Source organism: Stomoxys calcitrans, chromosome 1 (genome assembly GCF_963082655.1).
Source record: "Stomoxys calcitrans chromosome 1, idStoCalc2.1, whole genome shotgun sequence".
NCBI lineage: Eukaryota > Metazoa > Arthropoda > Insecta > Diptera > Muscidae > Stomoxys > Stomoxys calcitrans.
This window is the reverse complement of record NC_081552.1, coordinates 142,650,264-142,673,049: the sequence shown is the minus strand read 5'-3', so window position 1 is coordinate 142,673,049 and position 22,786 is coordinate 142,650,264. Positions and strand designations below refer to the sequence as shown.

General features: G+C 37.5%; 1 protein-coding gene across 6 annotated transcripts in view; it reads left to right on the top strand.

Moving 5' to 3' along the window:
* LOC106089368 (uncharacterized) overlaps window positions 1–22,786 on the top strand; it is a 49,909-nt gene that overhangs the window by 14,472 nt on the left and 12,651 nt on the right. Inside the window, exon 2 of one of the 6 annotated variants that reach the window (XM_013255202.2) lies at window positions 3,696–3,982. The exons of 2 other annotated variants lie outside the window; for them this stretch is intronic. In XM_013255202.2, the coding sequence (XP_013110656.1) occupies window positions 3,701–3,982 (282 nt within the window). In that variant the 5' untranslated portion in view covers window positions 3,696–3,700. Of the gene's footprint in view, window positions 1–3,695; window positions 3,983–15,154; window positions 15,285–20,336; window positions 20,420–22,786 lie in introns of those variants that run through there. 3 more of the 6 variants (XM_059370808.1, XM_013255205.2, XM_059370807.1) reach the window with 3 other exon arrangements.

The window sequence follows — 22,786 nt, the reverse complement described above, 5'->3', positions numbered from 1 at the left end:
AATTTCATAATTATTTCAAAAATTTGTAAGTTGCGTCTTATATTTAAACGTAAAAGGTATGTAGTGTAAAAGGCTTCCTAATTTTCTATAATTTGACGATTTTAAATAGTAGCAGACAAAATAACTACAAATATCAATTTTTGCTTTTGCGTGTGTTTAACACAAAAATGTGTGTCCAAAATTGCCAAAAATTTACACTTATCTTTAGCAAATTATTCAGTTTTAAATTAGGTATTTTTACTTTAAAAATTGAACATTTTCAAATTTAAAACCGGCAGACAGTACTTGCTGATATCAGCAAACTAATTTCTCTAGGTGAAAATATGGCATCCAAAGGGTGATATTTTAGCTGTTATCATTTCGGCAACACTGGTCTAAACAGCTCACGCACGTTTCGTGTTTTGTTTCACTGTCAAACATCTTCAGTTTGGTCTATAATTTAACCATGAATCGACGTACAAACGAACAACGCTTGCAAATTATTGAATTTATTATATTTATTATCAAAATGCGCGCTCAGTTAAGAAAGTTCATCACGCGCTTTTTCCATTTTACGATGAAGCTCATTTTTGTCTCAATGGTTACGTAAATAGGCAGAATTATCGATTTTGGAGTGAAGATCAATCAGCCAGAAGCATTGCAAGAGCTAATAATGCATCCAGAAAAAGTCAAAAGTTGTTGCGGTTTATGGGCTGTTGGCATCATTGGACTGTACTTCTTCAAAGATGATGCGAATTGTAATGTAATTGTGAATGGTGAGCGCCATCGTGAGATGAAATCGAACTTTTTTTTTTTGCCCAAAATGCAAGAGCTTGACTTGCATGACATGTGGTTTCACCAAGTTGGTGCCACATGCCACACAGCACGCGTAACAATGGACTTATTGAGAGGCGAGTTCGGTGAACATTTTATTTCACGTTCGGAACCGGTCAATTGGCCACTTAGATTGTGGGATTTAACGCCTTCAGACTATTTCTTGTGGGGCTAAGATAATGCTCCTGTCAAAAATACAAGCCGGCTTCAATTGACGCATTGGAAGACAACATTGAAGCATTTATTCGTGCGATACCTGCCGAAATGTTGGAAAGAATATGCCAAAATTGGACTAAGCGGATGGATCATTTGAGGCGCATTCACACTCAACATTTGCATAAAATAATCTTCAAACATTAAATGATATGGACCGTACTATCTACTCAAATAAAGATTTCATGCATTTTTCTGAATTTTATGTGTTTTTTTAACTTTCCTATAGCTTTTAAAAAATCACCCTTTACATAAATTGGTCTTTCGCAAAGACTTATTGAGTCCCTAAAAGCATTAATTTATACCCGATTTTCGCTCTCACGTTCCACCCGCTGGCTGAAATTTTGTAAGTAAAGTAAACTTATGCACCCATAACTAGTTTTTCCGAATTTCAGCAAAATTAGAAAATTGTGAAAATTTTGGGAATAGTTGTGAAAAATTTAATCAAAATAACTTGTTTCTTAACTTAATTACAGCAAACACAATCCTGCGCTCGCAAAACACTAATTTATTGTACACATTTTTAATTTATAATATTTTTATATGAAATTTGGCGTTGCGTAAACATGTTTTATTTTCTCTATAGTTTTGTTGCTTATCCATGGTTTTTGGGAGTGTCTAGTAAAGCCTATGATTGATTGATGGTCGTCTCCGTTCATGCTGCTGTTATGTCGGCCCATGTGTAGGTGATATTTTGTAGCTTCTCGGTTAATTCTGTCTCGGTTTCGTGGTTTTTAGGTGATCGTGGTGATCGCGTTTCGTCTTTGGTTGGTGTGTATTGCGATCTCTAGTCTGCGACGGCTGGGCCTCGAGCGGCTACTAAGAGCATGTGGTCACTATCGATGTCGGCTCCATCTCTATTTTTCGCATCCATCAGCAAACCCGGAAAGAGTTTGCTGATAAGGACGCGGTCGATTTGATTACGGGTGTTTCCATCAGGTGATTGATGAAATGAAATTGTAGCCTCTTGAAGATCCATAGTGCCGGATTTAGGTCATCGTATTTTACTTAAACCAAGGATGTCTAGGTTGTAGTTTGATATCTCGTTTTGGACTTGGTATAGTCGCGAAAGAGAGTTCTGACATTCCATGTTCCAATCATTAACCGTGTGTTTAATCCATAGGTCCTCAGCGAGGGGTTGTTTTATCACATCGGTACCTAGTGTTGGGGCTACTAGCGACCCTCTAGTCCGGCTTATTTGATGATAAATCTTCTGAAGATTTGCGAGCACCACCGTTGGCCATTACTTTGGCTCAACCGCTGCCAACCCTTTTGCACGGTCACATTGTATTCGTTTCCTTTAAGAACTCCAACATTCTTGTCAAGTATAGTTTGAATCGGTCCTCGTCCTTATATAGCTCCCATATAAACCAATCTGCCAATTGTACTTCTTGAGAGGGAGTAATGATTAACCGATTCGACTGAAAATTTGCATCATAATTTCTGCTATGACTATGATGTCCAACATCCATGCTAAGGTTGGTCTCGGAATCGGCTCCCATATAAACCGATCATCCGCTTTTACTTCTTAAGAATATATATAAAATATATAAAAGCAATTCTTAATCAATTTTATAGGTTAGGTCCTATTTATAGGCCCCATGCCACTATGGACATATACCAGTAACCGGCTTGTTGTGCGCTCTAAATACTAAAAAGTCACCCCGAAAAAGAATTCCGTGCTACTTACAAAATCCTTATTTTTTTTCCATGCCACGCCCCTATGTTGGTTCATGTCTCGTATTGTGTACCCACCTAAGTGCCGGTATCTGTTAGCCGCGAAAGCCGGGAAATGACATTGGAAATGCTACAACGTCTCACCATCTTCCTCGCATGCGCTACTCATGCTATCACTTGCAGCACCGATTTTACATGTGTCCCATTATGATACCGAAAGCTATACTGACCAACTTCTTACTTCCTTTCTAACGATCCGGATCTCCCCATCGGATGTTCGTCGTCCTACCGACCGTTTCGCTGTTCCGCAGGGTTACATATGCATTCGTCGCCCACGCCCTGAAGTCCCAGTGCGTCGACCCGAAATTCTACGGATTAACCACGTTTATTGACGGCAGTTCTCTGGTCTTCCCTGCCAAATCGCCTGCCAATTTTATTAAAAAAAAAAAAATCCTTGGAGTTTGTTGTTGATCCGTTTTTAGTTTCTGCCTATAAAGAGAAATCGTGCAAGAACTTGACAAATGCGATCCAAGGTGGAGGGCATACAAGGTTCGGCCCGACCGAACAAAGCACGTTTTTACTTGACTTAAAGACGAAATTTGTAGGTGGGTAGAAATAGTTTCACTAATATCTTTCGAAAACGGTTTGACGAAAGCTAACTTAAAAGTTATCTCGTGTTAACGGATTTTTGTTTCAATTCGCCAAAACCAAAAATAAAATTTTTATATTTTTTTTACATTGTCGGAGCGGATGGTTTTCGAGATTGGAAAACGCTCCGCTCCGGCAAAATTAGGCCTGTTCTGCTCCGCTCCGCTCTGAATCCCTGGTCAAGGATAACAACGCCATATAGAAGAAGTTGGTTACTACAACACATATTATAATAATTCGGAAAGGATTTTGTGGAAAAATTGTTATTTTAAAAAGATTTAATTAATCCTTGGCAAATTGTTTTTTAATATCACACCAATTCGTTATTTTTACCTTGTTTGCAGCTACGATGTTTCTCACAATGTACACTAAATTGAACGTTTTCAATAGTGCAACTATAAAGTCTATTCGTCAGGGTGGTAAATGGTGTCCTGTAAGACAACAAACAATTACACTGAGCCCGAAGCAATTATCTCAACAGCCTAGCCGTAGTTATATGGGAGGATTTGTTCGTCGAACAAATGCGGTTGGCAGCAATCGTGTTTGCTTGGTCCTATTACCAATAACTTACGTATCATGCTCAGTTCATACTTCTTCCTTGAACAATAGCACAACACATATGAATAAGAATGTGAGTAGTTTCTTTAAAAGAGAATAAGCATTTGTGCGGCCTAATTAATATCTAATATAGCTTCGTGTATCATGGAAAACGAACCTTGAATGTCGATTTTTTTAAATTGTTTTTCCTGATGTTGCCACCCTAGTCATTTGGTACTAAATTTTACATTAACTCTAATTTCCTGTATCACTGTGCATGCAATTTTATAATCGGTTTTCCTTTTAATTAACTGAATTTGGCCGTTATATTAAACTGCTATATATTTGGGCGATTCATTATTTGGACGTAAAGAGTTCTAAAAATAGTTTGTTTCACTTCGTACCTTTTCGGGCAAGCGAGAAATATCCTGTTGCCATATGGCCTAGCGCAGTTAGGCAGTTAGGCCACAGGTTTTTTTTTTTTTGCTTTTTTATAAGAATGAAATCATTTGTAAACATATTCTAACAATCTTATACATAAAAATCAATTTGTGTTTGTTTGTAGGTTTCTTTGTTTGTTTGTTTGTATGTCTGTGTGTTCCTTATAGACTCAGAAACGGCTGAACCGATTTTCTTGAAATTTTCACAGATGGTGCATAATGACCCCGTGGTGAAAATAAGATACTACATTTTTCGATATCTGAAGGGGGGCGGACCCTCCCCCTTACCCTAATTTTCAGAAACGCCAGATCTCGGAGATGGGAGTGCGATTTAACCGAAATTTTGCGTGCTCTCATATAGTACCCTAAAAATAAAAATTTGGTATCCTAATTTCAGATGGGGTACCTAGGGGGGCTGCCCCACCTTAAAACCTAACAAACATATATTTTGACCAATCACGACAATATGGGACTCAATGAACGGTTTTTAGGATAAGAAAACGTATCTGGTATCCTATTGTCGGACCAAGTGCTAGGGGGACCACTCCAAGCCCCAAAACACCCCCCAAACTGGACTTATTTACTGGCTATGGGAATATGGGGATTAAATAAAAGGTATTTGAATGTAGAATACGAATCTGATATCCATATATGGGACCAAGTGTTTGGGGGGCCGTCTCTCACCAAAAACATCCTCAAAGGGGACAAATTTACGACCATAGCAATATGGGGCTCAAATGAAAGGTCTTTGGGAGTAAAACACGAATTTGATATCAATATTCGGGAAAAGTGTCTATGGGCCACCACCACAACACCACCCAAATAGGAAGTATTTTCTGACTATTGCAATATGAGGCTCAAATAAGAGGGTTTTTAAAGTAGAACACGAATCCGATATATATTTTCAAGGCCAACTCACTGAGTGGTCGCCCATTCCCCAAAACACCCCCCAAGCCGGTCATGTTTGCCGACTATGGAAATATGGGGCTCAAATTAAAGGTATGTGGGAGTAGACCACGAATCTGATATTCTGATATCAACTGTCTAGCGGACGTCCCAGCATCATAACAACCTCCAAATAGGACGTATTTGCTCACCAAGACAATTTGGGTCTTAAAGAGAGTGCAACTAAATATTCATAGTTTTTAGGGCCAATACCCCAAACCGGAATTATTTGCTGACTTTTGCAATAAGGAGTTTAAATGAGATTAGAAAATGAATTTGATATCCAATTTTGAGGGCAATGGCAATATGGGGTTCAAATAAATGATATATGAGAAAAGAGCACGTTGCTGATATATTTTCCGGGCTTAGTGTTTGGGGACCACTCCAATCCCTAAAACACCCCTAAATCGGGCATATTTACCGACCATGTCAATATGGAGCTTAAATGAAAGGTATTGGGGGATAGAGCAAGAATTGATACCCATTTTCGGGACCAATTTTCTGGGGTTCTACCCCTTTTCCACAATACCCCACAAACAGCAATTTTTTAGTGACCATCGCAATATGGGGCTCAAATAAAGGTATTTTGGAGTAGAATACGAATTTTATATCCAAATATAGGACCATGTATTTAGGGCATCACCCATTTCCCAAAACACCCCCAAAGGGAAAAAAATTTTTCGAACATGCCAATGTATGGCTCAATTGGGGCCATGTGTTTTGGGGGACCGCTCATCCTGTAAACTCCTCTTAAGCCAATGGCAATATGGGGTTTAAATAAATAGTATTTGAGAGAAGAGCACGATGCTGATATATTTTCAGGGCCAAGTATCTGGGGGACCACCTCTCCCCCGAAAACACCACCAAATCAGACATCGTGAGAATATCGGGCTGAAATAAAGTATTTTAAGAATGGAGTTCACACCTTACATCCAAGTTAGCATGGTATTTCACTAAAAGATCTTTAATTGTCGAAAATAAATATTCCAAGGAAACTTTTGTAGCATATAAAGTAAAAGAAGACGCAGCGGAGCGGGCCCGGGTCAGCTAGTTAAATATAGAATCAATGAGATCGTTTTTCTCACATTTAAAGTTTTAATAAAATCTGATCAAAAAAGTGAGTCAGCCATTAGTACGCCAAGTTTCGAGAAAAGTCACGAGGAAAAAGACCCTGGTGCTGATGGGACTAAATCAAGATCATATAATAATTGTTTCAAGAAAATCAAAATTTTTCACTTTTCTCCGAGCCCCTTCAACTAAGCGAAACCTGTCGCTACACACTTATCATTTGATCTCTTGTTTCTCTGGTGCCAAAATTTCAGAAAAAGAGTGCACAAAGCTTTTCCGTATCTTCGCATATCCAGCCATTTGTAAAGTGCATAATAATATGATAAAAATATCGATAGAGGTCGATATTCGTTACTGTTTGGCTTACCACTTCTTTATGTCTTCTTCATGTTAATCTTTTTATATACACATTTATGTTAGGGAGATCTCAGATGTTAATATTCTAAAAGCCGATTTCTCATTCTCCGTTTACAATTTATCGCATCGATATTCTTCTTGCTAACGGAATTTGTTTTTTGAATATATGCGTATTGCTTATTCTATCGACAAGCTTTTACCGGCAGATGGGTGCCGGTTAGTGACTTATCGAACTGATAGATTGAAATGGATGGCAATATACAATCAACTGTTTGTTGTTTACCGATTGCTGTGTAATATTAGGGGTGTTTGCGTACATTTCCAGTAAAAATTTGCAGAAGCGTAAGACATTTCTGTTGGGGAAAACCCTCCAGCAACCATGACACTCTTTTTTACAGAACTCTCCAAATATTTTTGCTCTCACGCTCTCTTTTTGGCAAACGAACGACTTTCGGTAAACATTTGTGCAAACTCTTAAGTACGCGAACACTCTTATTGCTGAATGCTACGTAATATTGCCATATCTTAATTAATTACCTTAAAAGTGTACGAGAAACCCAAATTTGTTAACAGAAGGATTTATTCCCTCGATATTTCAAAGTCGTTCTTGCCATGTCCTTCTGTAGTATGATATTTTCCACTTGAAAATATAAACTGAGTTTATTAGTAAGCAATTTAAGCAGAACTCAGGTGGTGGATACCCAAGATTCGGCGTAGTTTTATAAAAAAAAACAATAAAAACCAAATTTCTGTTATCTATAGTTTATGTTAAGGAACTGGGGCAAACTTCTCCCATATCAATGAGCGCAGTCCGATTCAAGTTTAAGCTCAATGATAAGGGGGGCTCCTTTTTATAGCCGAGTCCGAACGGTGTGCCGGAGTGCGACACGTCTTTGGAGAGAAGTTTTACATGGCATAGTACCTCACAATTTTTTTTTCTTATGGAAAAAAACCAGGCGTACCCAGGCGTTCAGCATCATAGGCGGACATGCTAACATCTGTGCTGCGGTGGCCTCCAGTTTATATTAATAGCTTACACTTATAAACTAATGGTAGGTTCCTACCAAAATTGGTAGGTTTTTATTCTCTTGGTAGGTATATAAAAACGTATACCCCATTTTTGGCTTGCGGAACATTTGGTAGGATTTTTCTTAAATTTTGGTAGGAAATAATTTTCTTGAGTGGCAACACTGAACCCAACATATGCGATTCATCAACCCAACATCAATTTTTCGAACGAAATTATTTTTTTTCTTTTTTTAAATTATACAAAACTATAACAGAAAATTGCGTCTAGTTTTTCAACTTTCACAAAAAGCCACATAAACAAAATGAGATATTGATCGCAAAAATCGGTTTACATATTTCGTTTTTATTAACAACTAGCTGGACCGGGCCCGCTCCGCTGCGCCTTCTTTTACTTTATATGGAACAAAATTTTCCTTGGAATATTTATTTTCGACAATTTAAGGGCTTTTCGTGAAATACCATGCTACAAAAATAGTATATCGCTTGACAAACAGTTTAACTATATAAGTGCCTTTATCTGAATCCCATATGATCTTTATTGGTCTACGAATTTAAGTTTGGATGTAAGTTGTACTCCATTTTTAAAATACTTTATTTAAGCCCGATATTCTCATGAAGTCTGATTTAGGGGTCTTTTCGCGGGTGAGGTGGTCCCTCAGACACTTGGCCCTAAAAAAATATCTGCATTTTTTAAACCCCATATTGCAACTGGTTTTGAGGCGAGTTTACAGGATTAGGCGTCCCCCAAACACGTGGGCCCAAGATTGGTTATCAAATTCGTTTTCTGATCTCAAATACCTTTCATTTGAGTCACATATTGGCATGGTTGAAAAATGTTTACCCTTTGGGAGGTGTTTTGGGGAATGGTTGATGCCTAAAATACATGGTGCTACATTTGGATATCAAATTCGTGTTCTACTCAAATTTTTTTGAGTCACATATTGCAATGGTCAGTAAAAAATTGCTGTTTGTGCTCTATTCTCATATATTTGAACCCCATATTGCCATTGGCCTCAAAATTGGATATCAAATTCATTTTCTAATTTCAAATACCATACACTTAAACCCCTTATTGAAAAAGCCAGACAGTTGGTCCCGCATATTGATGTCAGATTCATGGTCTACTCTCAAGTACCCTTCATTTGAGCTCCATTTGTCCCTAGTCGGCAAACATGACCGGTTTTGGGGGGTGTTTTGGGGGATGGGGCAGCCTCTCAGTTACTTGGCTTTGAAGATATATATCAGATTCGTGTTCTGCTCTAAAATACCTCTTATTTGAGCCTCATATTGCAATGGTCAGCAAATACTTCCTATTTGGGTGGTGTTATGGGGGTGGGGGTAGTCCCGCAAACACTTTGTCCGACAATTGGATATCAGATACGTTTTCTAATCTTAAATACCTTTCATTTGAGTCCCATATTGTCGTGATTGGTATATATTTTTTAGGTTTTGGGTGGGGCGCTCCCCCTAGGTAACCCATCCGAAATTTGAACACCAAATTTTTGTTTGTAGGTAACTATAAGAGAGCACACAAAAATTCGCTTAAATCTCACAACCCATCTCCGAGATCTGGCGTTTCTTAAAATTAGGGCAAGGGGGAGGGTCCGCTCTCCCTTCAGATATCAAAATATGTGGTATCCTATTTTCAACACGGGATCATTATGCACCATCAGTGGAAACGGTTGAGCCGTTTCTGTGTCTATAAGGAACACACAAAAAAAACAAACCTACAAACATACACAAATTGATTTTTATAAAGGGTGATTTTTTTGAGGTTAGGATTTTCATGCATTAGTATTTGACAGATCACGTGGGATTTCAGACATGGTGTCAAAGAGAAAGATGCTCAGTATGCTTTGACATTTCATCATGAATAGACTTACTAACGAGCAACGCTTGCAAATCATTGAATTTTATTACCAAAATCAGTGTTCGGTTCGAAATGTGTTCATTCACCGTAACGTTGCGTCCAACAGCATCTTTGAAAAAATACGGTCCAATGATTCCACCAGCGTACAAACCACACCAAACAGTGCATTTTTCGGGATGCATGGGCAGTTCTTGAACGGCTTCTGGTTGCTCTTCACTCCAAATGCGGCAATTTTGCTTATTTACGTAGCCATTCAACCAGAAATGAGCCTCATCGCTGAACAAAATTTGTCAAAATTTGAGCACATTTCGAACCGAACACTGATTTTGGTAATAAAATTCAATGATTTGCAAGCGTTGCTCGTTAGTAAGTCTATTCATGATGAAATGTCAAAGCATACTGAGCATCTTTCTCTTTGACACCATGTCTGAAATCCCACGTGATCTGTCAAATACTAATGCATGAAAATCCTAACCTCAAAAAAATCACCCTTTATATAAGATAAAGGGAAGGTACCACATTTGGAAGCATTTTTATGATTGTGGTAGGAATCTAATAAACTCTTATAAATTTATGCTGAATTTGCGGTGGCAAACCTACTGGTGCCAATACCATCCACGCATCCCAGCAAAGGAGGGCAATGGAAGCGACTGTTTCCACACTTTCGGACTCAGCGATACTTGATTGTGCCGAATATAGCACGGACTTATTCGACAACAGTACTGATAGTCCTTGGGAAGACTACAATGCAACATCAACGAAAAAAAGGAAGCATAACCCAACAGGCATTGCAAAACACCTTGTTACAAACTCAACCAACTTTTCGATGAATGCATTGAAATCCCAACCCCATGTCAGTCAGGAATCTACAAGGTTGTATAGAAGTAGGCTGCTCGGGTGAAGAAGTACTTGGTAAGCACGCTTTATCTGGAGAAGTGGAGCATGCGTTTGGTGGCAAATACCCTGAGAGCGTTGAATATAAGGCCGTGGTCCTCAAGAATGAATCCAAAGATATTAAGTTGACTGCGCTCAAATTAAAAGATGGGGAAACATAAACAATCGCAGAAGGACTCCAGAATGTGTTAGATGAGTTCATCTTGTTGGGATCAATTGTGATGATAGTTACCGATACAACAAGCGAGAATATTGGCAAAAAGACAGGCGTTTTAGTTCATCAGTTGCCAGCACCATGTGCTGGGTCGCGTTCTTCGACTAGATCACCAAACATCGAATACTTCTTTGGGCGAGAATTGAAGAACAGTTATGATGAATTGAAAGCAGCCTTCAGAAATGGTAAAACTCAGATTAAGGAAACAGGCGGCTGGAGAGACGACATGATGTTTCTCTTCTGGAATGTATGCTGGAACTCTAGCCAATCTAGCTCTTCTTGCGTTTATTCTGATGCCTGAAACCCGGAACAGGTTGCGTAAAATCTTTTAATTAATTTTTTACTCATGGGCTGATCATTGGTTCAGTAGTCAGTTGTTTCGCGCTGAATATTTTGATGAACTATCATTAGCTCTGAATGACTACAAAAATGCTCTCAAATGCTTGAAGACACACTGGAAAAAGATGAATCTCCAATCAACATTGCCCGGAGCAATCAGTACTATAAGCGTGCGATCAAAGTTATTTAAGACTTTCATAGATAAGGTTCATCCTCTCCAATGACAACAAGGGTATTTAACTACCTTGAGTGTTTGATGATGTTACATATATGTGGCTCTACAGCTTGTGTTCAATTATATAATGTACTAGCTGGACAGGGCCCGCCCCGCTGTGCCTTCTTTCACTCACTTATTTTATCTGAGCCCTTTACTGGCACGGTCAGGAAATAAGTCCTTTTTTGGGGTGCTGGTACGGTCCTTCAGATATTTCGCCCCATTGTGGATATAATTTTCGTGCTCTACTCTGTGGTCGGTAACTATATCCGGTATGGGGTATTTTTGGGGGTGAGGTGGACGTCCATATATCAGATTCGTGCTCTAGTCTCAAATACCTTTCATTTGAGTCCCATATTGTCATTATTGGTTTATATTTCAATTTGACGGGCTTTGGAGGCAGCGCGGGCCATCTATTTGGTTGCCCAAAAAGTAATTGCGGATTTTTTAAAAGAAACTAAATGCATTTTTAATAAAACTTAGAATCAACTTTAATCAAATATACTTTTTTTACACTTTTTTTCTAAAGCAAGCTAAAAGTAACAGCTGATAACTGACAGAAGAAAGAATGCAATTACAGAGTCACAAGCTGTGAAAAAATTTGTCAACGCCGACTATATGAAAAATCCGCAATTACTTTTTGGGCAACCCAATAGATATCCCACCCTATATAAGGATACCAAATTTCTATTTTTGAGTTATTATAAATAAACTAAATTTCGCTTAAATCGCCCCACCCATCTACGAGATCTGACGTTTTTGAAAATAGGTTAGGGTTCGCCTATTAAGGTGTGGATGTTAGATCTTTTTCATTCTCTTGGTTTTGGTGATGGATTGGAGTTGCCAAACTCTTTGCCTCGAAAGTAGATATCACATTCATATTCTACTCCCAAAAACCACATTTGAGCTACATATTGCTATAGTCGGTTTATATGTGTGGTTTGGGGTAGTTAATGAGGTGAGGCGTCCCTGAAACACTTGGTCATGAATCCACAAACATGTCCATAATTCACAGATATGTCAAGTTTTAGGGTGGGGCGACCACCCACGCACTTAGCCCTTCTTTTATTTGAGCCCCAATTGCCATTGGTTTAGTGGAAGTTTATGGGGTGAGACGACCCCCAAACACTTGGCCGTTGGCTGTTGCAAATGGTTCATTTGGTCCAGATTGATTTGAGTTCATAATACCAAATAAAATTTAAAATACTTAAAAGTAATTTCGTACTACGTTTCTGAGTATGGACTTTCAAATTGTTCGAAAATGGAGCTTGTTTAAAAAACGGGTGCAAGTTTCTAATATTTTTATACCTTGCACCACTACTGTAGTACAAACATTTTTGGATTTTTTTTTGTAAAATCATTTTTTACTACTTTGTCCGGATCGTAGTCGAGATAATTTTCTCGTCTCCGACCTCGCAGCCCTGATTAAAATACCCTGTACCACAGTAGGAAAGAGACACTCGAGGTGATGGCCGACAATCTGTGAAGTTTGGGTTTCTTTTATTATGCGCGTGTTTCATTTTTATCTTTGCTTTGCACCACTATCAACTATTCTTCAGATGTACGCGGCCTCGATGTTTTTTTTACACAGAATTATTGATTTGTGGCGATTTTCACTATAGTGAAGCGTACAAACAGCAAAACATTTGTATAAACATTTTGAACATGTGTTATTTCGCTGTTTGTTTACTTATGACAATAAGAGAGCAACTACAAACAAGTTAAAGCGTACAAAGTTCGGCCGAGTCTTATTTACACTCCACCATGGATCGCATTTGTCAAGTGCTTTGAATGACTTCTTCAAATATACATATATGAGCTGTATCAAGTTATTGACCGATATGGACCGTACTTGTCATGGCTGTTGGAAGTGATAGTAAAACACCACCTTATAAATTTCAGGCAAATCGAGCAATAATTGCGCCCTCCTGAGGCCCAGAATGTCAAGTTGGGAGATCGGCTTATATGACAGCTATATCTGCTTATCAACCGATTTAGACCATACTTGGCACAGTTCTTGGAAGTCATATATGCAAAATTTCAGGTCATGTGTGAAAAACTTTCAGGTTATGAACCGATTTGAACCATACTTAGCACAACACCACGTGCAAAATTTCAGCCAAATCGAATAAGAACTGAGCCCCCTAGAGGCTCAAGAAGTCAAGACCCAAGATCTGTTTATATGGCAGATATAATAAAACATGGACAGATTTGGCCCATTTGCAATTCCAACACTCAACCAAATTTGTTATTCAAAAATCTGCTGTTATTTCAGCAGTTAGTTGTTATGCTATTTTTTGTTGGTTTTGATTACTTTAGGTTTTTTTTTCAGAAATTTTGCAGGAAGAGATGATTTCAATTTGTGAAATATTACCGCAAAGAAGCTATCTGATCCATCCATTGGTATACATTTCGAAATGTGGCTGAGCTCGCCCGCATTTTTATTATCGCTCTACTATTGTGTACATGACTAGCATGGCCTTTTGTATCCAAAATTAAAGAAAAAAGATTATGGAAGGTATACATTCAGTGATGATTATAAACATCCACTAAGGCACACATTTACATTTGTATTTTTTTTTCCTTCAACATTCCCTTCATAAGTAGGCAGCAGTCAATTTCAGCAAACAACAGATTTTTCAGCAGTAAGCCTGCTGCTCTGAAATTTGCGAACTGCCTGCTGTAATAGCAGCAAAATTAACTACTAACATTCAGTAGACAGCATTTGCTATATTCAGCAAACTTTTTTCTATGTGTGAACCGACCTACACTAATAAGAAGTATTCGTGTATTCGTGTTTTTCAAGCGCCGAGCTTTACTCCTTCGAAAGTTAGCGTGCTTTCGACAGACAGGTGGACGGACAGACGGACGGACACGGCTAGATCGACTTAAAATGTCATGACGATCAAGAATATATGTACTCTATGGTGTCTTTGACGTATATTTCGACGAAATTAGTATACCACATTCAATGGTGGAGGGTATAAAAAATGGTTGCCAAAAAATACCATTTTTAGCTGCTGGCATTGACAACTAGGAGGTCAACAAGTCTTATCGGAGTAAAAGCGTACTTAACGTGCCCAATAGGATGAAAATTGTGAAGTGTATAGGATGACAAATGCATATCGGGATATCAGTTTATATGTGGAATTTAGTATGAATGTTTGAGGCTGTATCCACATCGTGCAATAATTCAGTCGTGTTGGGGCCTAAAAATTCAAATCGAAGGACTACTTTATAGTATGGGAGTTATATGATCTACATTAATTAGAAATGTACAAATTTGCCCATGAACATTCCATTAGGGAACAGGTTCAAACTTCTAACTTATCAATGAGTGCTGTCCGATTTAAGTTTAATCTCAATTATAAGTATAGGAGTTATATCGAAATCTGTACGGATTTCTTCCATCCTGTCTCTAAGCCTTATAAGTCATCAGTGTCCAAATTTGAAGATGATTGCCATCCGTACTTTGTACACATGGTAACACGGACTGACGGACATGGCTAAATCGAATCTGGAAGTAAATCTGAGTCGATTGATAAACTTATCAATGGGTCTATCTCTTCTCCTTTTGGGCATTACATAAAAATGTACTAAGTTATAATACCTTGTGCCACAGTTGGGCTTAGCCATTGTCAAATGCCACACAGTCTGAAATGGAGACTGAACAAAGTTAAAAATTTTGTCCCCATTAGATAACCCTCTCTATTGGTAACACTGAGCAACTCTATTCGCTCACACTATAATTACCATTTTAATCCGCTCCGACCCCTTTCGTTTAAATAGCATGTCAAGGTCATTAATGTTACACAAATTATTCATTCATTACAAATGGAATTTCAAAAATGCAATCGAATCGTTTGCTGGATTCTATTGAGAATTGTAACGAAGTACAATTGAATCGTTCTATTCAGTCTCATTTCAATCGGAGGAGAGTGCGAATTAAAGTAAAGTCGGAAATTTTCCTGTTAAGTAACTAAAAAAAGTTGAGAGGTTGATTTTGTATATCCAGAAAGGGAAAATGTAAATGTACAAATTTAGTTGCATCCGAATCATGTGTTTGTAAACGCAAATGAAGTGGCTTTAGTTATTGTAGTTCCGCTTACCAGAAAATATCATGAAATGAAGAAGTTTACATTTTTATAGAAGCTGCGCAATTATTATTTTTTGTCTTTTTCTGTGCCGCATATACAGTTGTGTGCGAAAAAAGTAGGGACAGCGACTAGACAGATGAAAGCTTAATTTATGGTTTACAGTAACTTTGTTATTGGGTATACACTGCAAAAACGATTTCCGTTACAAAAACGCTAAACATGTTCTGATATATCGCAAGAAAGCGCTATTGCTACAAAATGTCCAATTAAGGCTATGCGAATTAATGTTTAACAAGTAAAAGCGTGCTAAGTTCGGCCGGGCCGAATCTTATATACCATCCACCATGGATCGCATTTGTCGAGTTCTTTTCCCGGCATCTCTTCTTAGGCAAAAAAGGATATAAGAAAAGATTTGCTCTGCTATTAGAGCGATATCAAGATATGGTCTGGTTCGGACCACAGTTATATTATATGTTAGAGACCTGTGTAAAATGTCAACCAATTCGAATAAGATTTGCGCCCAGTAAAATAGAGAGAGAGAGAGATCGATTTATATGGGAGTTGAATCGGGCTATAGACCGATTCAGACCATAATAAACACGTCTGTTGATGGTCATGAGAGGATCCATCGTACAAAATTTCAGGCAAATCGGATAATAATTGCGACCTCTAGAAGCTCAAGAAGTCAAGATCCCAGATCGGTTTATATGGCAGCTATATCAAGTTATGAACCGATTTGACACAGTTGTTGCAAGTAAGAATAAAATATGTCGTGCAAATTTTCACCTAAATCGGATAGGAATTGCGCCCTCAAGAAGCTCAAGAAGTCAAGTCCCCAAATCTGTTTATATGACAGCTATATCAGGTTATGAACCAATTGAACCATACTTGGCACAGTTGTTGGATATCATAACAAAATACTACGTACAAAAATTCATTCAAATCGGATAGGAATTGCGCCCTCTAGAGGCTCAAGAAGTCAAGACCCAAGATCGGTTTATATGGCAGCTATATCAGGTTATCGACCGATTTGAATAATTCTTGGCACAGCTGTTAGATATGATAACAAAACACGTAGTGCAAAATTTCATTCCAATTGGATAAGAATTGCGCACTCTAGAGGCTAAAGAAGTCAAGACCCAAGATCGGTTTATATGGCAGATATATCAGGTTATGGACCGATTTAAACCATACTTGGCGCAGTTGTTGGATATCATAACAAAATATTACGTGCAAAAATTCAGTCAAATCGGATAAGAATTGCACACTCTAGAGGCTCAAGAAGTCAAGTCCCAAGATCGGTTTATATGACAGCTATATCAGGTTATAGACCGATTTGAACCATACTTGGCACAGTTGTTGGATATCATAACAAAACACGTCGTGCAAAATTTCATTTCAATCGGATAAGAATTCCGTACTCTAGAGGCTCGTGAAGTCAAGACCCAAGAGCGGTTTATATGGCAGCTTTATCAAAACATGGACCGATATGGCCCATTTACAATACCAACCGACCTACACTAATAAGAAGTATTTGTGCAAAATTTCAAGCGGCTAGCTTTACTCCTTCGGATGTTAGCGTGCTTTCGACAGACAGACGGACGGACAGACGGACGGACATGGCTAGATCGACATAAAATGTCACGACGATCAAGAATATATATACTTTATGGGGTCTCAGACGATTATTTCGAGTAGTTACAAACAGAATGACAAAATTAGTATACCCCCCATCCTATGGTGGAGGGTATAAAAATTTTGAAATTCATAAAAAGTTGTTACTTTAAGTAAATAAAAAGCAGTTATTTGTTTGTAGAAATGTTAAAACTAGAGTTTAGGTCAAACATTTTATTTTAATTTAAGTTTTCTACTTTAAACCTAGGCCGATATAGGCAGTTCCAGGCACGATAACCTTGTCACAAAAAAATATACAAAAGTTACTAAACTCAGCAATGAATTGCTTACAGCTTTAAAAATTATGATGGAAATTGCTGTGAAATGGATACCCAAATGAGAAACTTGGGTCAAAAAACCGAAAATTGTGAGGCGTAACATAGAACGATCAGAAAAATCTGTTAACATAGTCCAAACAAAAAAAAATGTAAATATTAAAGTTGTTACCTTAATTCTTCAAAAAACATTAATCCTTGAAAGTTTATGAATAAAAAGATGCCTATATTGTCAAAATAGATTATTCAACAAAGGTTGATATATGGTCAAATATGATATTTTTAGCTGGCTACAAGACGAATGGCGCAATATTCTTTGATCTGATAACCAAAATGTATTTTTAATAGCCCAAATAGGGAAAAATATCATGTAATGAGACCGGCTAAAGTCTCAGCAAATCCCAAGTAAAACAAATAAACCGTCATTTCGTTGGAAATATCATGGTTTGGGGAATGTTTCTATACAATAGAGTGGATCTCTCGCATCGTATATATGGCATCGAAATATCTATAAATTACGTTCAAATGTTACAGAAATTAATGCTTACATTATTACATTTTCCAACTGGATTCTCAATACAGATAACCTTGGTATAGGAGTAATAAAATATCTGTCCACGATGTTACTCATTTAAGCTTCGTAGGTAGCTATACCAGTTTCAGTTCGTCACAACTGAACCGGCTCTATCTTAGGGTGATCCAAGCCCTTTTTAAACGCAATAGATCGTTAGTGGCTAAAAAGTTGTTAGAACACAATTTGGTTACATTCGTTACTCGAAACTTGCCTTCCCTTTCTAATAGTGCAGTTTTTCGTGTAAAAAACCAGAGGAGTTCCCATTATTTTTCGCGCGTTAATTTTGAAACTATGTTTACAATGACAAACAAATAAAACGAAACTGTTTTTGCAATCTAAGTGCATTAAAAAGTGGCTACCGAATGCCAAAACGGTATATATTTCGTTTTCACTTTCAAAAGAACAGATTGTCATTAAAAAAATATATTTAAAAAGCCCATTACCCATTCTGTATCAAAATCTCAAGCGGGGCGAACCCTCCCCCTTACACCAAAAGTACCACTCAAAAATAAAAGTGGACCGATCGGGGCAGTGTGGGACTCAAATGAAAGGTATTCAGGAGCTGAATTCAAATTTGATATCAACATTTGGGTCCATGTACCTTGGGGGCTGCCCCGACCCCAAAACCCTTTCAAATAGGCATATTGGACGATAATGACAATATGGCACCCGAATGAAAGGCTATATTATTTGCTAATATTGGAAGGGTTGGACCCTACTCCATTACCCCAAAAACACCACCCAAAATCAAGGTTGACCGATCGGGACAATATGGGTATCAAATGAAAGGTATTGGAGAGTATAATACGAATTTGGTGTTAAAAGTTGGCTCCAAGGAAACCAGGGGCCACTCCAACCCCAAAAGTTCCCCAAACAAACATATTGGAAGTACTTCATATCAATATGGGACTCAAATGAAAGGTATTCGGGAGAAGATTGTAAACATAACATAAAATATGATGTCTACGTATTTGCGGGTCGCCCCACCCCCAAGGCTCCCTAAATCGAAATTTTACTCGATCATAGCTATATAAGACTCAAATTAAAGGTATTTGGGAGTTGATTACGAATATGACATTAAACTTTGTGTCCAAGAATCTAGGTGGCGGACCACCTCACGCCAAAACAGTCGATCAATCATTATGCATTAACAGGTCACTATGTGATTTAATTAATGTGTGGGGACACAAATAAAGTTGATAGGAGGAGTTCCAAACCTTCACGTTAAGATTGCAACCGTATTTAGCTCATCGATGAACAAGACCATACGTCGTGCTGCTGGGCAACACTTTTTTGTTCAAAAGTTTTACATGGTTTAATAGTAAAAACTATCGCCACCGCGCCAAATATATAGACTGGCAAATTAGTTATTTACCGCAGAAAATCGCTTAATATGGCAATTTGATATGATTTAAAAAAAAAAAGACTTAATGATGACTATTTAATAGGTCATAGCTGCCATATAAACCGATCTTGGGTCTTGACTTCTTAAGCCACTAGAGGGCACAATTCTTATCTGATTGGAAAGAAATTTTGCACGACGTGTGTTGTTACGATATCCAATAATTGTGCCAAGTATGGCTCAAATCGGTCCATACCCTGATATAGCTGCCATATAAACTGATCTTGGGTCTTGACTTCTTGAGCCCTACAGAGGGCGCAATTCTTATCCGATTGGAATGCAATTTTGCACAACGCGTCTCGCTATGAATTCCAACAACTTTGCTAAGTTAGATTCAAATCGGTCAATAACCTGATATAGCTGCCATATAAACCGATCTTGAAACTTGACTTCTTGAGCCTCTAGAGGACGCAATTCTTATCCGATTTGAATGAAATTTTGCACGAAGTATTTTGTTATGATATCCAACAATTGTGCCAAGTATGGTTCAATTGGTCCATAACCTGATATTGCTGTCATATAGACCGATCTGGGGACTTGACTTCTTGAGCTTCTAGAGGGCGCAATTCCTATCCCATGTGGCTGAAATTTTGCATGACGTATTTTATTATGACTTCCAATTGTTGTGCTAAATATGGTTTTATTTGGTTCATAACCTGATATAGCTGCAATATAAACCGATCTGAGATCTTGACTTCTGGAGCCTCTAGAGATCGCAATTTTAATCCGATTTGGCTGAAATTTTGTACAACGACTTTTCTCATGACCATGATTTGTCAGCATTTTAAAATTTGGCAAACAAAATGACGACTTTGCCAGACTTAAGTCTGTCCTAACTTGTTAAAATTACTGGTTACAAAACACACACGGACGGATATGACAAAAAGTTTTAGAATTTTACGACAATCGAGATCGACAGGGTCAGAAATGGAAATTTCGATATGTTACAGACGGAATGACCAAATTAATATAGCCCTGTACTTCGGTGTTGCGTATACAAATAATCAAAGTTTCAACCCAAAATCTTTATTTTAAAAGAACAAATAATTTCAACAGACAGAAAGACGGACATGCCTACATCGTCTTGTTTTGGAACGGAAGTTTTATTATACCTATCTACGGCCACATCGAATATGTTGGTAATTTCTCTAAAAATCTAAAAAAAAATAAAATTTTTGAAAAATAAATAAAAAAATTCCTAAGCTACAACAACGAACAAAATAATTTTTTTAATACTTTATGACTTTTACATAAAATTGCACCCACTATCAAAAGTAGTAGGCTTATCGCTATAAATTTGTTTTTTTTAATAAAGAAACCACCAAGTATAACAAGATTTTTAAACGGTTTCGAGAAGTCTAATTTCTAAGAATTTTGAGAAAATTTTTCGTTTGATTTTAGAGTTTTTAAAAACTGCCAACTTTCGATTGCAGTTTTAACTAGTTTCAACCTCCACTTTAAATCAATTCAAATTTAAAATTGTTCCTAACTCGAGCTAGCATTTTTTGGGCATTTTTCTATCCGTTCGTCGTTAATGAATTAAGGTTTTTTTAACTTATGTTTCTAACAGATGGCATGAAACTTACATATATAACAAACATATATTTTATATCTTGCCACGCACTATTTTCCGTAAAAACTCGTATAAATCGGTTCAGTAAATTAACATTTAGAGCCTTCAGATTGTAAAAGAGGAGATATGAGGTCAACTTTGACAACCTGTATCTCGCCATTTATTCAAGATATGGAACATTTACGACTAGTCTCTGAAAGCTTATGTACTCTTCTACAGTTTTCTAGATCAGATCAAAAGTTGTGGACGCATTTACATTTTGAAAAACTAAATAACTACAATAAAATATTTGTTCATTCATGTCTCAGATCACTAGTGATGGACACTGTGAATGTACACGGATATTGGGAATGTACACGGATACTATGAGCATAGAACATAATGTTTGGCTATCAAACCTGAAATTAGTGTATCAAACATGTTTGAACTTTCTCTGCCCAGTCGAACAGCAGTAAATGTGTATTCGTCGTTGTTTATCAAGGGTTGTTACAGTGTTGTGAAGCATTTGGAATATGTATGAGCAGGCACAATACACTTAGCATCCATTCTCATTCCAATCCAAATATTTTTGTGGTAACCAAATCCATACCCTTTGTCATTCTCTGATATCCACCCATCTTCTCAATGTTGTTGTTTTAATATGCCTGCTTTAAAAGATCCGATAATCACTCTTCCTCCATTGGTCTAAATATGCCCTACGTTGAGGTTAAAAAACGATTTACTAAATATTTTACATGACTTATAGAAAGGATAAATTAAAAATATTTGATTTATTGGCTGAATCGGAAACATATAAAGCATCTTTTTCAAAATCTATATATATAAAAATAAATTTGAGTTTGTTTGTTTTTTTTTGTTTGTTTGTTTGTTTGTGGGTTTATATTTGTTTGTTCTGTATAGACTCAAAAACGGCTGAACCGATTTCTTTCAAATTCTCACAGATTGTGGGGAATGATCTGGAAGGAGCAATAGGCAATGTAATTTATTGATATCGGTAGGGGCGGACGCTCCTCCTTACCCTAAAAGTACGACCCACAAATAAAAGTTAATCGATCGGGACAATATGGGATTCAAATGAAAGGTATTTGAATTAGATCCAAGTAACTGGAGGGCCCCCTCGACCCCAAAACCTCCTAAAATAGGTTTATTGGACGATAATCACAATATGGGACTCGAATAAAAAGTATTCGGGAGTAGATTGCAAAAATGGTCAGGAAGGAGGAAAAGGCTGTATAGTTTGTTGATAGTGGAAGAAGGCGGACCCTCCCCCGTTGCCCCAAAAACACCATAAAAAAGCAAAAGTGGACCGATAGGGACAATATGGGTGTCAAATGAAAAGTATTAGGGTGTACAATACGAATACGGTATTAAAAATTGGGATCAAGTATGCAAGGGTCGCCCAACCGCAAAAACTCCCCCAAACAAACATATTGGACGTAAATATGAATATGTTACTCAAATGAAAAGTATTCGGGACTAGACTACGAATATGACAAAAAAATTAGGTCCAAGTAAATGGGGCTCGCCCACTCTCAAATGGGAATATAATTCGATGCTAGCTTGATGAGCCTCAAATTAAAGGTATTAGGTAATTTTATTAGGTATTACGAATATGACATTAAACTTTGTGTCCAAGAATCTAGGTGGTGCTTTACCTCCTAAAGTTGCCTCCAATAGTTTATTTAATCCTTTAAAACAATAGGGGATCAGGTGATATATATTTTTATTGTGCTAGCGGAACACCTCACCCCAATACAGTTGATCAATTATAATGACCTAACAGGACACTGCCGCCATACCTTCAAAGTTATGACGTTCAGTGTGATAGGAGCAGTTGCAAACCTTAACATCATGGTGGCCGCCATTTTTAGCTCATCGACAAGGAGCCTTATTTTCCTCGACAAGTCCAAACAACATGCTGCTGGGCAACACT